The 15,350-nt window shown below is 44.1% G+C and overlaps 2 protein-coding genes and 1 non-coding gene across 5 annotated transcripts in view; all 3 read right to left on the bottom strand.

Annotated features, from left to right (window-relative positions):
- Nucleotides 1–4,465, bottom strand: part of LOC125632465 (kinesin-like protein KIF20A) — a 72,555-nt gene extending 68,090 nt beyond the window's left edge. Inside the window, exons 1-4 of one of the 3 annotated variants that reach the window (XM_048840704.2) lie at nt 4,381–4,465; nt 3,779–3,925; nt 2,457–2,531; nt 640–759 (exon numbers count right to left, since the gene is read on the bottom strand). In XM_048840704.2, coding sequence (XP_048696661.2) covers nt 640–759; nt 2,457–2,531; nt 3,779–3,916 — 333 coding nt within the window. In that variant the 5' untranslated portion in view covers nt 3,917–3,925; nt 4,381–4,465. Of the gene's footprint in view, nt 1–639; nt 760–2,456; nt 2,532–3,778; nt 4,349–4,380 lie in introns of those variants that run through there. The other 2 variants (XM_075125208.1, XM_075125209.1) reach the window with 2 other exon arrangements.
- A 5,959-nt stretch (nt 4,466–10,424) lies between these two features.
- Nucleotides 10,425–14,131, bottom strand: RPS20 (ribosomal protein S20). Its single transcript, XM_048840707.1, has 4 exons — nt 13,978–14,131; nt 11,787–11,886; nt 11,097–11,170; nt 10,425–10,648 (listed from the first exon to the last, which is right to left on the bottom strand). Exons 1-4 carry the CDS (start codon nt 13,978–13,980, stop codon nt 10,466–10,468), a joined length of 360 nt encoding a protein of 119 aa, XP_048696664.1. The 5' UTR covers nt 13,981–14,131; the 3' UTR covers nt 10,425–10,465.
- On the bottom strand, nt 11,240–11,304 carry LOC125633124 (small nucleolar RNA U54). The gene has a single exon (XR_007355510.1). It is a non-coding gene; the product is annotated as a small nucleolar RNA U54 (small nucleolar RNA).
- Nucleotides 14,132–15,350: the final 1,219 nt, after the last annotated feature.

The raw sequence follows: 15,350 nt of genomic DNA, 5'->3' as shown, positions 1-15,350 counted from the left end.
TTAAATATGAAGCTATTCAACAGGTTATGCAAACCACTCTCCTGATACTGGGAGAACAGAAACTCCTGTTGTCCTTGCTGGATTTTGCATTCATGTGTCAAGAAAAGAAAAACTAGGCATCAGGTTTGAAAGGGACAAGCCATAAAGCTTCCATCTTCTCAATTGGAAGATATACCTTTCTAGATGCCAGTTTTAAGTAACACACTCCTACAATACCTATATACGCAATTGTGATTGAGAGGGATAGTGAAACCACAAAAATTTATGTGGTCACATTATTTTCTTGTGCTATGTTGTTTCATATAATACTGCCTGCAAGAAGCTTTTGTAAACACCATCTAATCAAAGAAAGCAATACGATTACTACATACATTTCCTTCTCTCGTCTAATTAGCATTGTGTGAAAATATACCCTTCCTGATGAATTAACAGTGAATATCAGTCCTGTACATTGTGTTTTGTTTCAAAGGAAGTTGAGAAGATACCACAAGTAATTCAAATTTGAAAGGTCATAGTTAACAAGTTATACAAACAGAAACTTTCACTATAACTAAAAATGGAAGAACAAGCCACAACTTTGGTTTCCTATAGGGTAAAACTGCTTTCTTAGTAAAGATCATGGCATGAAAGTTAGCCTACCTTAGTGAAGGTGAACTGGTGTACAGACTGTCCAATCCCCTTTTCACTGTTTTTCATCGTAAAGGATTCTTTGGGTGCCTGTAGAGTTACGGTTTCTGGATTTTCAATAATTACACAGTCCTAAAGCAAAGACATAGAAGTTCTTCTTTCTAAAATAGCTTTCCAGAAGCGCACACCTTTGTCTACCAGAGCTTCAACATTGTAAAAAATAGGTTAAAATATTTAAGAGGTGCATTAAAACTTTAATGGGACACTAATATAAGATTTGGACCAAAACATGGGCTTTGTAAAAGGTACGCTTTTACAATACCCAAGACCATTAAAAATGTTGCCAGGATCCCCTCCTCCCACTCCTATTTGCAACACACTCCGAACACCTGTTGAGTTTGCAACCCAAGCTTTGCAGTATCATACTCATGCAAGAGAGCCTGCAAATAAGATGCATTAGAAACTGACTAGTTTTCTCCATATTTTGTTTCTGGACAAAATGTAAACTATGAACTGCCTAAATGGAGTGTAAACTGGATTTGAAGAGTTTCAGTTTGAATGTATGGTGTTATCTGTAACCTAGGAAAAGAAACTTCTAGAGTTTACACGATTTAACTTCTGCCTCTTAAGTATTATAAAACCATAACATAATCCATTTGATAACTGTGGTAGTTAGAGCTGGGCAAATTATTTTTCGATTCACTGGCAATTCTTAAAGTTTAGGTTCAACCCAAATTGAAACCAATTTTGTTCTTAATTCTTGGTAAATTGCAAGTCAATAAAAAAAGTTGCCTTTCAGGTTGAATAAATGTTTTGTTCAACCTAACCTAACTTACTTTAAAAGATTAAATGAAGGACTCAATTCACAGGAGGAAATGGTAGTCTAGTGGTTACAGCACACAGCTAGGATGTGGGAGTCCCAAATTCAAATCCCTAATCTGGAGCAGGGACTTGAAGTCAATCTCCCCGCTGAGGGCACTAGCCAGCAGGCTACTGGCTATTTTGGTTTGGCTCTTACTCTCTCCTGTTGAAGCTGTTCCACTTTGTATAAATAATTCAATATTCATTGGAGCAGAAACTTGACCACGGATCTCCCACCTCCCAGGTAAATGCCCTAACCACTGGTACAAAAGCAGTGGGAGGGCCTAAGTAATCATATGAATCTAGACCAGAACTTTTTTGGGGGTCCAAAACTATTTTCCAAGTTTCTCAAAATAGTTTCAGACAACCCAAAATAAAATATTTTGGCAAATAAAATATTTGTACAGAGAATTTCACCCAGCTCAAGTGGCAAGAGCAAATTACTTCTGCTCCATCAGTCACGAAGTCATTACCTTGCATAACACGCAAGCCATACAATATTACCATCTATTTTCCTAGAACCTGGACAAGTTTTACTGGTGCACAGCAGATATTTATTTTCTCTGTGTTCAGCCTTTAAGTTACCTGTCACATATTTTACTTTAATATGTGAAAAAAAACGATGGATTAAGGGTCAGACTTTGTACAGATGCCACATTCAGAACAGTTTATTGGACAAAATTTAATACGCTAATCTTGTTCTGGTTTGGCTTTCCACATTTATCAAATCTGTATTGTAGGAATCAGTGAGACAGTAAAGACTGCTGATAAGTAGCATATTTCTAGGAGATGGAATTATCACTTCTGAGGCACTCAACTTTAATAGTGAGGAAAAGTGCTGTCTATTGGTTACAAAATTTAGAAACTGAAAACTTACAGAAGCTTTTTCTATTTTAGAATTCTTGAGATGAAATGCAAGTGTTTTCCACAGAGGACAAAAAATAAGTCATTTATGGACAACAACTAACCTGAGATTCATTGCTTTCAAGTTCTGCTTTAGAGAAGGGTCTGACTCTCAAGTAGACTTTCAAAGGTTGATATATCTGCTCATTTGAAAAAAAAATATTTATAGTTAAGTCTGTAGGCCAAAGACTCAGGATTCCAGAGTTTTTGTTTTTACCTTATATCTCTGATGTTTTTCCCCACACCACACAATTCCATCTCATGCCACCCACATTACTATGACTTTTGTACTAGTATCCTTCCATTTATCTTCATGTCTTCTCCAAGCTGTCCCTTATGCCTAGAACTCTTACTGTGCTAAACTATCCACTCCTTTTCATTTAAATTCTTTAAAATGTCTATTTCACACAACAAGCCCAATGTTAATCCACCAACAGCACATTTTATTTTTATTTATTTATTTATTTATTTTACAAAAAACTGAACTGCTTCCACCTTCTAGTCACTCTGCAAAGTGTATCTAAGTTGTGTTGCTTGTATAATAAATGGAAAGTCCATACTCCAGTTTTATATGGTTCAAGGCACATTACTGAGGCTCAGTAAAAAAAGAACACCTTGTGCCTATCGCCAAGCCACAAACCCTTTTATCGTCCCTTCAGAAACGGTCATGGAGGAAGCCTTCTTGGTTGCTGAAGTCAGGGATGTTTCCTAGCTGCTGCTGCTAGCTCCCCTCCTAGCTACTAAAAGGAAAAAATAACCCAACTGGGTCTCCCCACTGTTCTCTATTAGAAAGAGGGATCCCTATAATCCTTCCCTTCCCACCCAGCCTGTCTATTTAGTACCTTTCATTACCACAACTCTTCAGACTACTCCTTTCATCATCACTCTGCCAAAAAGGCAGAATGGATAGAGTGATGACCAAGAGGTACAGAAGCAGTAGACCTGTTGCTGTAGGATAGCATGACCAGTAGAAAAAAAACCTACAAGGCCAGATCTTGGCATAATGCAATAGTTATATTACTAAGTTAAAAGGCTTGCAGGCAAAGTGCAAGAGTGTAAAACAGTTTGGTTCTCATGGTAAGAGTAAGCTAGTAATAAGAATACTAGTTTGAACTGGGCATACTCCAGCTGGGTGTTGTGCAAACTTCCACGTGTACTTCTGCACTACCCTGCAATCCTTTAGTTCCTCAAATGCTTAAGACAAACATTGTAAGTACTGGTTAAAATGTTAATTTGCTGCAGGACATGATTTGTTTTTAAGTAAAGGGAAAAGGAAACAGACTTGGAAAAAGGGAGGGAGTTCACAATACAGAGAAACTTGTTATTGAGTTGTTGCTACTTAAATGCAAAGACATCATTAGAAGAAATTATTACAAACAACCCCCACCTCCTGCTGCTGTTCATCAGCATTAGGTATGACTGACAACTCCATGGGTGAGGTTTTACCCATTAAGTCCTCATAACAGGTGAAGTCCAACACGCCAGATCCTGCTGAGGATGCATAGCTTCCCTCCTCATAGTCCATTCTCTTGTCCTGTTCACATATAGAGGAATAAGAAACAAAACACACATGCTCTCACATGCAAATGGTGGAGAGTATGCAAGAAACAAGGCTTTTAAGTTAAAAAAATATATATACACCTCCTGAAGGGGTGGGATGGAGGGAGATCTAAAGACATGACCCCCAAAAAACTTGTAGTTATTTACTCTTTAAAAATGCTCTGCAATGTAAAAAACATCTTTAAAACTGCAGATAGCATGAAAAAAGTCTGCAGGAAATCCAAAACATTTACTATCTACAGTACCAGGCCAGTGACATGGGCAGTCCTGTAAATAGGTACATCTGAAAGGGATAGTTAGCACTTCTATCATTCCCTTTCCTTTGTAGCTATCAAAAGGCATCCAAAGTGTTGTGACTCACAAAGTGAGGGTGCTCAGCACCCTAACGAGATCAAACTCACAGTAAGCTCAATTCTGCCCCCTTCTTACCCCTATGCAGGGCTCCCACTGACTGCAGCTGAGGAACACATGGCACTAGGATGCAAGGGGCAGAGTTTGGCCCTAATGAACAGAGGCATAAATCTCTATAGAACCTAGGGTGATCAGATGTCCCGATTTTATAGAGGTAGTCCCGATATTTGGGGGTTTTTCTTAGACAGGCTCCTATTATCCCCCACCCCCTGTCCCGGTTTTTCCGCACTTGCTGTCTGGTCACCCTATTAGAGCCCCCTCTGTCCCCATTCACAGAGGGGAAGCAGAGGCAGTGTCTTCCCCAGGGGCCCAGTGACGCAGGGGCAGAGCCCGGAACTGCACCCAGAGCCCCGCTGCCCAGCAGCTGCCTATGGCAGAGGGAGAGCAGCTGTCCACCGAGTCTAGGTGAGAGGACGGAGCGGCCCACGGCCGGGGTCCGCCTCATCACGGGCACAGGCTGGAGGCGCGCGAGGAGCTACTAGCTTCTCCCTCAGCCGCCCCCGGGAGAGCGGCGGGGCTGTCGGCTGAGAGCGGAAGGCCCGCGGGAAAGCCGCGGGCACCAGGCAGCAGCAGCAGCCCCGCGGCCCCTCCTGAGCCCGGCTCCCGACGCAAGGGAGGGGGTCGGGCCGCGCGGGGGAAGGGGAGGTGCGCCCGCTCTCAGAGTCGGGGCGGTTCCAACCCTTCCCACGCACCGCCTGAGGAGAGACCGCTAGCGCCAGCTGAGCGTCGCGCGCAGCTCGCCTGCTTTCCAGCCTTGCACTCCAGCCCCGCCCACCCCTCACGCGCTCCAACCAGCACTTGCCTGCATCTGCCCCCACCCGCCGCCCTTTTTAGCGCGCGCGGTGCCAGCGCCTCCCCTGATTGGCCGCGGGCCCGGCCCGGTGCGCAGTAGGAGGTGCGTGTGGGACGGGGGGGGGAGTCCCGCCGGCGCTGCCGCCTGTGGGGGGTGGCTCGTTTTACACTTGCCGGCGGCAACCCCGTTGTGACGGTTGGGGACTGGGGTGGCGCTAAGCACCCGGGCGCCCCCGGGCTGGGCTTCCAGTTACCGGTTCCTCTTTCAGGGCTGACGGGGGGAGGGGGCAATTGTACCGGCCCGAGCTCGGGGGGAACGTCTGTAACGTGTGTGTAGTGGGGGGAAGGGGGCATTAGGTACCCGCCCCGAATGTCCCCCCAGGGCCTGCCTGGGACTGATGGATCCGCGGCTCGGACGGGCCTGGGGGGCTGAGCTCGCCGTTCACGTGGGCGGTGGCAGCAGCACCCGGCCGTTTCCCCACCCGTGGAGTCACCCCCGCCAGGGCACCGCTTCCGGGCGGGACTATCATTTGTCTCCACCCTGCCTCGGCGGGCCTCGCTAGCGCGGCTACCAGCGAGGGGCAGCAGCAGCTGGGACTTGAACTGCGACCGCCACACAGCTCACCGGGGATAGCATCAAACGCTCCTGCAAAGCGACAGCCGGACCGCGCCAAAGCGGGCTGGGGTCAAGCCGCTCACCCACTCACGTAGAGAGCCGGCTGGGTGTCCGGCAGAGGGCACTGGCATACCAGCCAACCCTTCGTAAAGGAAACGTGAGGTTGAGAAGCCTGGAGCTTCCCAGCCATTGTTTTCAAACAGTCTGGTTAAACCTGCATTTTTACCCAGAAAAAGAATTAAGATTAAATCCAGACTGGTTGATTATGAGATAGTCTAAAGCTAGTGGCAGCAATACTGTGGTTGCAGGAAGGCTGGGGAAGTCATTGTTAAAATGCAGGACTATTGATTGAGACTACTACTCTTTGTGCCTGGGTCTGTCACTGAGTCTGTGGCCTGGTCTACCCTACCCAGTCAGGTTGATCTTGTTTGGAGGTTCTAGCAGGGGAGGGCAGTTACTGTATACCCTTGACGAAGAACAGTACTCCTCTGTCTGGGAGGTTGTCCTCTTCGACCCTGCAGCTTTGGGAGGGATGCACATGGAGCGGTGAGGGGGGAAGGGGACACCAGCCTCGCCAGCCAGATCAGCCAAATACACCCTAGCGATCAGTAGGGTGACACATTGCAGCCAGATCACCCTCACATGTAAGGCAGTTTACCTTGACCTATGCTACAGTGTTCTTCCCACCAATTTAACTCCCCCGCTACGCCATCCCACTTCCACAAGAGGGTTAGGCTGATGTAGTTAGGTCAATGCAGTGTCCATGTAGACATTGCATTGCTTTCATTGCCTGTTGCTGCCTTTGGCAGGCTGAGCCCTGCTGCTGGGAGCAGACAGCTCAGCTTGTCAAACTGAGGGTGAAAGGGCTCCAGCTGTCAGTCTTGGGTGGTGGGGCTCTGGCTGTTGGCTTAGGGCAGTGGGACTCCAGCTGTCAGCCTAGGCTGTGGGGCTCTGGCTGTCAGTGCCCCATAATGCCCCACTTAAGTTGGTGCAAGTGTTCCTGATGAGGATGTGCATTGTGGTGGCTGTAGTTCAACCTAACTTTAGTCAATTTAATTTTGTAGTGTAGACATGCCCTGACCCACACTGAAAGAACTATTACATAGGAAGCAGAGCCTCAGAGCAAGCAGGTAGCTTTAATTTCAATACTGTTCAACATTTTCATCAGTGATATATTATGGCTGATAGAATTTGCAAATGACAAAGATTGGTAAAGTGGTAAATGATGACAGGATAGCCATATAGGTCATTCTAATTGCTTGGTAAGCCAGGCCCATTCAAAGAAAATGTGTTTTAACACAGCCACATGCAGTTATATATCTCTAAAGAATGCAGACCATACCTACAGAATGGGGGATTGTATCCTGGAAATCAATGACTCTGAAAAGGATTTAAAAATCACAGTGGACAGGTACCTCAGCATGAGCGCTCCCTGTGATACTGTGCACAAAAAGGACTAATGCAATGCTGGGCTGTATAAACAGGTGAGTAGGAACACCAGAGGTGATTTTACCTCTGTATTTAATTCTAGTGTCCATTTTTTAAATGGAAAAAAACTGAAGCTGCATAAAAGGCACAAAAAGTTTTTGAGGACAGAGTGCTTTATTGTGAGATTTAAAGAGCTCAACATGTTTGGCTTATCAAAAAACCTGAGAGAGGACTTCAGTGTAGCATGTACTTTCAAGGGCAGAAAACACCAGGCACTAAAGGACTCTTTAATCTAGCAGAGAAAAGTATAACAAGAACCACTGGCAGGAAGCTGAAACCAGAGAAAATTCAAATTAGAAATTAAGCACAAAATGTTAACAGCAAAGAAAATATTTTAACAATAAAGGTAAGTAGTGGATTCTCCATCTCTTGATGGCTTCATATTGAGCCTGGATACCTTTCTGGAAGATATAACCAAACAGTAGTTAGTGGGCTGAATACAAGGATAACTGGGTGAAATTTAATGACTTGTGATATAGGAGCACAACTAAATCATCTAGCAGTCTTCTGTGGCCTTAAACTCTGTCAACTTATCTATATCAATCAGCATATTCTTCTGTAAAATTTGTTGATTAATTCTTGTATTTCACAGGAGCTTCTCATAGCAAAACTATTGTCTTTTTGTAAAATGCTTTGAAAACTTCTCATAAAAAGGTGCTATAAAAGTGCAAATAATCATTAAAAAGCCATTCATCGGCCAATCTAGAAATGTTTTACAACATAAATTGGATGGTCTAACATCTTGCAGCTGGAGTTGGGCTTTTATAAAATACTGAAGTATACATAATGAGTAGCTATTTCCACAACCACTTAGTTTAGGAATAGATAGCTCACTGTTCTCATCCATCACAGAAACCTGTAAATTGGTGTCATTTAGGAGAATCATTGTAGAAGACTGAATTAGCTGTAAGGGATAAAGTATTCTGAATATATACTGATTGGCATAATTGGATTCTGTAGAATTTTAGTTCTTAGAGGACAACATGTAATGAATTACAGTGACAGCTCATTTAGTTGGTTTATGGTGGTCAAAGCACATTGTTGTTCCCCCATCTCTCTAAGGCACTTCACTACTAGGTTGCTTGACTACTTCATTCAGTGTTCAGTATTAAATAGTTACAGGAAGAAGGGAAAAATATTTAGAAATGTTTTCTAACAGTCTGATTGGGTATATAGTATATTTCATAGTCAGAAATACTGTGTATCAGAAAGGAATTGAAGTTTGAAGACACTCGGTGAAGCCCAGTCTATTCTCCAAGCATCAAAAATGCCTATTCCTGCAGGAATTTGAGTTCACAGAGCAACAGGCCCTCAAGAGTACACTAGAGTGGTGATGTGAACATATCTGCAAGGAATAAAATAGTCAAGCATTTCTTTCAGTCCTTAACTGAATTATACTGGGGATTGAAATATCAGGTCCTTCCTTTTCTTGAAGATTTACTGCAAGATCTTTAAAGGCCCTTAAAGGATATACAAACCAAAAATTGGACCCGTTTTCTTTCATTGCTTTATACACAACTACACTAGGAATTCAGGTTCCATCTAACTTGGAAGACTTAGGCCAGGTCTATGCTAAAGACTTATCAGTGTAACTAGGTTACTCAGGGGGGGTGAAAAATCCACACCCGAGTGATATAATTACACCAACCTAACCCCCCTACGCAGACAGTGCTACATCCATGGGGGAGCTTCTGCTGTTAACATAGCTGCTGCCTCTTGGGGAGGTAGATTAACTACACAAATGGGAGTTCTCTCAAATTGAATTAATTTGCAAACTGGATACAGTTAACTTAAGCTTGAATAAAGAAAAGGAGTACTTGTGGCACCTTAGAGACTAACCAATTTATTTGAGCATGTCATTAAGCTTGAATAAAGACTGGGAGTGGATGTGTCATTACACAAGGAAAACTATTTCCCTGTGTTTATTTCCCCTCTCCACCCTGTTCCTCACATGTTCTTGTCAACTGCTGGAAATGGTTGATTATCACTACAAGAGGTCCGCCCCCCCCGCCGGCTCTCCTGCTGGTAATAGCTCACCTTACCTGATTACTCTTGTTACAGTGTGTATGATAACACCCACTGTTTCATGTTCTCTCTGTATATAAATCTCCCCACTCTATTTTCCACTACATGCATCCAATGAAGTGAGCTGTAACTAACGAAAGTTTATGCTTAAATAAATTTGTTAGTCTCCAAGGTGCCACAAGTACTCCTTTTCTTTTTGTGGATACAGACTAACATGGCTGCTACTCTGAAACCGTCAGCATAGTAGCTTCTTTAGTGAAGTGCTGCACTGGTGCAGTTGCACCGCTGCACATGAAGACAAGCCCCAAGACTAGTAAAATACAAGAGAAAGTTACACTTGGGAGGGGAGGGGTTTTTTTTAGTCAGCCTGTTTAAAAATTAACAGCTATTTAACTTCAATGCTGAATTCACATTTGAGATTAAAGGTGTCTGTTAAATATTCAATATGCTCACTGCTTCAAATAAAGTCTCACAATAAGTATCCCCAGGACCTCTTGGTCTTCCTTAACAAGCATGATTTTAAAAAACAGTTTAGCCTCTCTTTATACATCATAAAGGAGCAAACTAAAAGGGATTTGAGCCTTTGCAGTTCACTTTCAAACCAGACTTTATCTGAGAAAAGTGACCGACTACCGCCTATAACAGTGGTCCCCAATGTGGAGCCTGTGGGTGCCATGGCGCCCGCTGGGGCATTTATGTGCGCCCACTGCCAGGGCTGGCGCCAAGGAACAAAGGAGAGGAGCACATCCGCCGGAGAACATGCCGCCACACTCTTCTGAAGGCATGAATGTGCTCTTGGCCACAGAAAGGCTGGGGACCACTGGCCTATAAGAAGTTCCAGGCAAATAAAATTCACTATGAAAAATTATTTTTTTCCTTATTTTAATGTTCCTTTAGGGTTTAATGGTTATTTGAAACATCACATCACACTGCACTCCCTTCTTCAAAATACATTAAAGCAGTTCTATATTAATGGTAAGAAAATAACATAACATTCATCTCTACTGAAGTCTTGGCCAACCATTCCCCTCTAAAGGCCTAGATTCTTGATTGTTATGCCACTTTGTTTCAGTTCTTTATTCATGAAAGAATCATGATTCTAGTCAAGATTCTATTTCACAAAACACAAAGCAACAGTAAAAAAATTACAAATCAACTTTTATTAAAGTAGATGACAGGCATTTAGGCATCAGCAATAGTAACTTCAACTTCTACACCTGGTTCAATACTGATAGAAGTGATCTGCTTAACAATCTCAGAGGGACTGTGTAAGTCAATGAGACGCTTGTGGATACGCATCTGGAAACGATCCCAGGTCTTAGAACCTTCACCACAAGGTGTTTTTCTAGTAGTGATTCGCAGAGTCTATAACAGAAAGTGGAGTAGTAACCAATAAATGAAGACAGATTTATGCAGAGGTTTTGACTAGAATCAAAACTTTCTATAGCTCTAATGTAATTAAAATATTGCTTGCAGTATTTTTTACATAGTTGTCAAAAATTAGCTCTACTTATCTTAGTGGCCATTATTCACCTCCTTTTCATAGCTGGCCAAGGAGTCTTAAGTCAAAAGAGAGGAATGCAGGTAGGAAGCAGGTCAAAATCCTCTTCCGCCTTTCTCTTCAGCATGTTTTGTATTAAACAATTGAGTCATATGTTTATGCCAGTTAACTAATCCATTAACTGGTTAGAGTTTAAATATATTCAATCCAGTTTAATCAGACTGCACCCCTTCTCAATTTTACTATTTGTAATTTACAAATAAAATCTTGGAGAATTAATCATGGTTTTCCTGCCACCTAAGCCGTAAGTACCTTAGTAGGCATGCGAACAGGTCCCTTCACTTTTAGATTCTTTTCTTTGGCACCTCTGATCAAGTCAGCACAGACTGTAAAAGAATAAAAAACCTTTTGTAAACAGTTGTGTAATTGAACTAGATATTCCACTTCACATAAAACGTTGGCTCAGAATAGCGTAAATAATAATCATAGTAATTCAGTTTACAATTTATCCTCATGGCCAACTACATATGGCATAAACTGCTCATCCCAGAATTAGTAAGGTCACTTGTAATTTTACTTTTTAGGCCTGTCCATAATGGCATTTAGACCGTGTTAGATTAACTATATAAAGACTTAAGAGTTTAAACTAAAGTGGTTTAAACACATTTTGCTTTGAGAGCATGGACCAGGCATAGCTATTTTAGGAGAGTGTTTACAACACATAGCTATAACATTGTTCAAGAGAGTTCACAGTTAAACAGTTCGGCTAGTATGGATAAAGTAAGCATTTAAAGCAGGTTAAAGTAACAAGTTTATTCCATAGTTTACTTTATGTCACTGGCAGAGTAGGTCAATGGCTGTGGTAAAGAATTTTAAACACAACTGACAGCTTATAGACTAATAACCTGTCAATTAGGGAAGCTGCCAGCTGAAGTTGTGTTTTGAAACATTTGAGACTTCAAATCATAAGCAACCCTAAAAAAGAAAAGAAGTGTTACTTACCCTTCTCAAGGGACTTTACATTGCGACTCGTCAAGGTAATTCTAATTCGGTGAATTGCTACTTCCTGTTCCACAGGTGCTTTGCCACTATCTTTAAATGCCTGAAACATTAACATTATGAATATTAGAAACTAGAGCCAAACTGGTCAATATTGTATGTATGCCGCTTAAAGCATTCTACCTTCACTAAAATTGAGAACATTAGATATGTCCGTAACTACAGTTTTTATAACTTTTATTAGAGTCCATATCAAAAGGATTCTGAATGGGGGGGAAGGGTAAGAATCCAGTTTCAGAAACAGCATTTTGTACAGTTACTCTAACAATTATACATCTTGGAAAATATCAGAAACACTCCACTGACTTGTGTCTTTATGGAACATGCCATCTAGCCACCTCCAAAATAATTACTTTAATCATATAGGGCAAGTCTACACTAAAAAATTAAGTTGATGTAAGTTATGTTGTCATACAGCCACCACAGTAATTGAATTGGTTTTACAAGTACACACTATGCTCCTTGTGTCAGTCATGCACGTCCTCACAGGAGCTCTTGCACCGATTTAACTGCTACTGTGGGGGATTGTGGGATGGTTTCTGAAAGGTAGCAGGTCTATGTAGTGTCTACACTGACCTTGCATCAACCTAACTACATAAACTTAAGGGCTATGCCTCTCATGGAGGTGGAGTTATTAAATGGATGTAGTGGGCAAGTTACATTGGTGGGAGCTTTATTTTAGTGTAGACAGAGTAAGCTGCTTTACATCTACTTAACTCTGTAGCGTAGACCAGAGTCTAGTCTGTAGTATGTAGTGTTGTGTCAGTCTTATTAGAAAGACAAAGGGTGTGAGAGACAAGGTTTTGAGTTATACAGAGCTCTTCCTTGGGTCTGGGAAGGGTACTCAGTGTTACAACTAAATATAAGATCAAACAGATAGCTAAGTACCTTTCCCAGACCTGAAGAGCTCTGTGTACCATGAGGGCTCGTCTCTTTCGCCAATAGAGGTTGGTACAATAAAGATATTACCTCCCCCACCTTGTCTCGTTAAGCATGTAGAGACATACAAATCTGTAATACAGTTTAACCAGTGTTTGTTTCACAGCAAGAATTCAAAAAGAAAAATGCCAGTATCATAGGCGTAATGCAGGTAGGCGATAAACAACAAAGAGGTGTGTGATCAACAAATCACAGATGTGCATCTATCAGGAGATTGATTTAAATTCATTTGGGAAATGACAACTACACTAGTATACTTGCTCTGACTTCTTATGAAATAGCACATAAAATGAATAATTAAGTAACAATAAAGAAAGAACAATCTAATGTATAACTTCTGCAATGTGCTACTTAGAGAGATCAGAAAGACAATCCCTGTATTAAGTGATTTAGGTCAACAGTATATAAGTATTTTATTGCTGCTATTGTATTTTTATATATGTGGCAGGCACCCTTTCTTTTTATGGTAATATATACTAGGATTTTTTTTAAAGTACTTGTATCTGTTTTGCAAATAGCACTGTGTTGTAATCCCATTAATGATATAAAGGTTAACAGCTAATGAAAGAGGGGTCCAAGGGCAGCAGAGGTACACCACACAGGACCCGCCAATTTAATTTGTAAGAGCTATTTAGGTTTGACTCATTGGCTTTCTAGAGTAGATAAAACTACAGGGGAAACAAGATACAGCCACAGAAAGATGTTTTCGTGATTTCCCAAGAATCCAACCCTCCCCCCCGGAGCTGGCCGCGTTTTGCATGGAGGGGCAGAGCTGGCGAAGCTCAGCGTGCAGCACAGACGCAGCCTGTTTGAGGGAGGCCGTTTCCCCAGCGCTGGGGTGCCTACTGGCCAAAGCGGGCAGGAGCGAGACATGTGAGGGAACGTCCCCGAAACCCCCAGCTACAAACTGCCCCGGCCGCTCCCTCGCCGCCGGGCAGCGTCTCCCCCCGCTTCCCCATTAGCGCAGGCGGTCGCTGCCGCTGGGGTCTTGCCAGCCCGCCGCTTCCGCCGGGATCAGCACCGGTAGAGGAGAAAGGCCCCGATGTAACAAACGACAGCGAGGCCGGGAGCCGCCGCCCCGCGGGGCTCGGGCGAGCCGCCAGGCAGGGAGCACGCGGCGAGTAGAGGCCTGGCAGAGCGCTAGCAGCCGCGCGGCAGTGGGGAAGCGCCACGCGCCCTTCCCCGGCCCGCTCACCATGGCTGCACAGAGTCCTCCTGACCGACTTATTCCCGGGCGGGGGCGGCGCGGCCCAGCGAACAGCGGTGAGTCAGGAGCGGGGCGAGCAGCACCGGGTGCGGCGGCGTCACTCACGGCAGAGGCAGGGGGGCGGGCGCGCGGCGCTTATATCGCAGCGCTCCATACGGGCATCGCGCGACCGCTGACGCCAGCCAGGGCCGCGCCGCCCCGCCCCGCCCCGCCCCTGCCCGGCGCTGGGGTCAGGCAGGCTATAGCAGCGAGCGGGTCGGGGGGCGGCGGTGCAGCCTCGGGCTGTGGAGCCCGCCTGCCGCACGGAGCAGCAAGGCTGCCAGCGCATAATAAAGTCTGAGCCTGGGCGGGAGTTGTACCGCGTGTGCCAGCCCAACCCAGCGCAGCTGCCGGCCCCTGAGCTCGGCCCCCCCCCGAGCCCCCTGCGCTGCTCGCCACCTCTCCGCCCGGGCTGAGGGGATGGAGGCGACTCTTAGCTGGCAGCCCTAGCGCTGGGGCCGGTGGTGGTGGCCGCAGCCAGACTCGAGCCTGCGCAGGCAGGGCTGTGTTTGTGACAAAAATCTGTAAAGGCTGGGGGTGGTCAGGCCTCGAAGAGATACGTGCCGAGAGGCTCAGCGCCTGTTTTCAAAAGGAAAAATTACCGAATTTAACTGAACACATGAACGTTTGGGGTGATGTGTAAGTAGCGTTGTCACTCGGGCTTCTCAAAGGATTGTTATTGCAGCATCGCCTCAAGCAATTGATTTCTGCTAACTTAAAGCAAGGATGGAAAGATAAAAAGGTTGAAAAACACCTCGGCCGCTCACACTGACTTTGTTTGCCAGCGAAAAGTCTGTGGTAGGAGCTACTTCAAAGTGACAGTTTTTAAATACAATTGGTCAACTTTTCAATTTTAAAAGGCCAAATCCTGCCCCCTTTGTCCAGCCTCAGCATTTCAATTTTGTGCTGTGGGTGGCCGCAGAGGGAGGAGGAGATATCCTTTCCCCCCCTACACACACACAGTACAAGAGCAGCAAGTACCCCACTCTCAGCCTTTGTACCAATCCTCACAGGGTAGATACAGCACCACGGTGGTTCCTTTAGCTTTAAATGTGTAGGCCCTTGCAAGATGGCAGTCTAAAATTGTTAAGATCTGGACTTTAAAAGTAGTAATTATAGCCAAAAATAATTCATTAAAAAGTCTCCATAATTTAAAGTAACATTCTTTAAATGAAAGAACACTAGGCAAATATTATTTGTTTGTGTGACAGTAATGCCTAATGTCCAAGTTGTGGATCAAGGCCCTTGGCCTAAGTACTGTTCAATCACACAGCAAAGAAGCAGACCCTGCCCCAGAGCGCTTACAATCATTTTAAATTCCA

This window comes from Caretta caretta, chromosome 2 (assembly GCF_965140235.1).
Source record: "Caretta caretta isolate rCarCar2 chromosome 2, rCarCar1.hap1, whole genome shotgun sequence".
Lineage (NCBI taxonomy): Eukaryota > Metazoa > Chordata > Testudines > Cheloniidae > Caretta > Caretta caretta.
The sequence above is the reverse complement of the archived record's forward strand: the minus strand, read 5'-3'. Positions and strand labels throughout refer to the sequence as shown.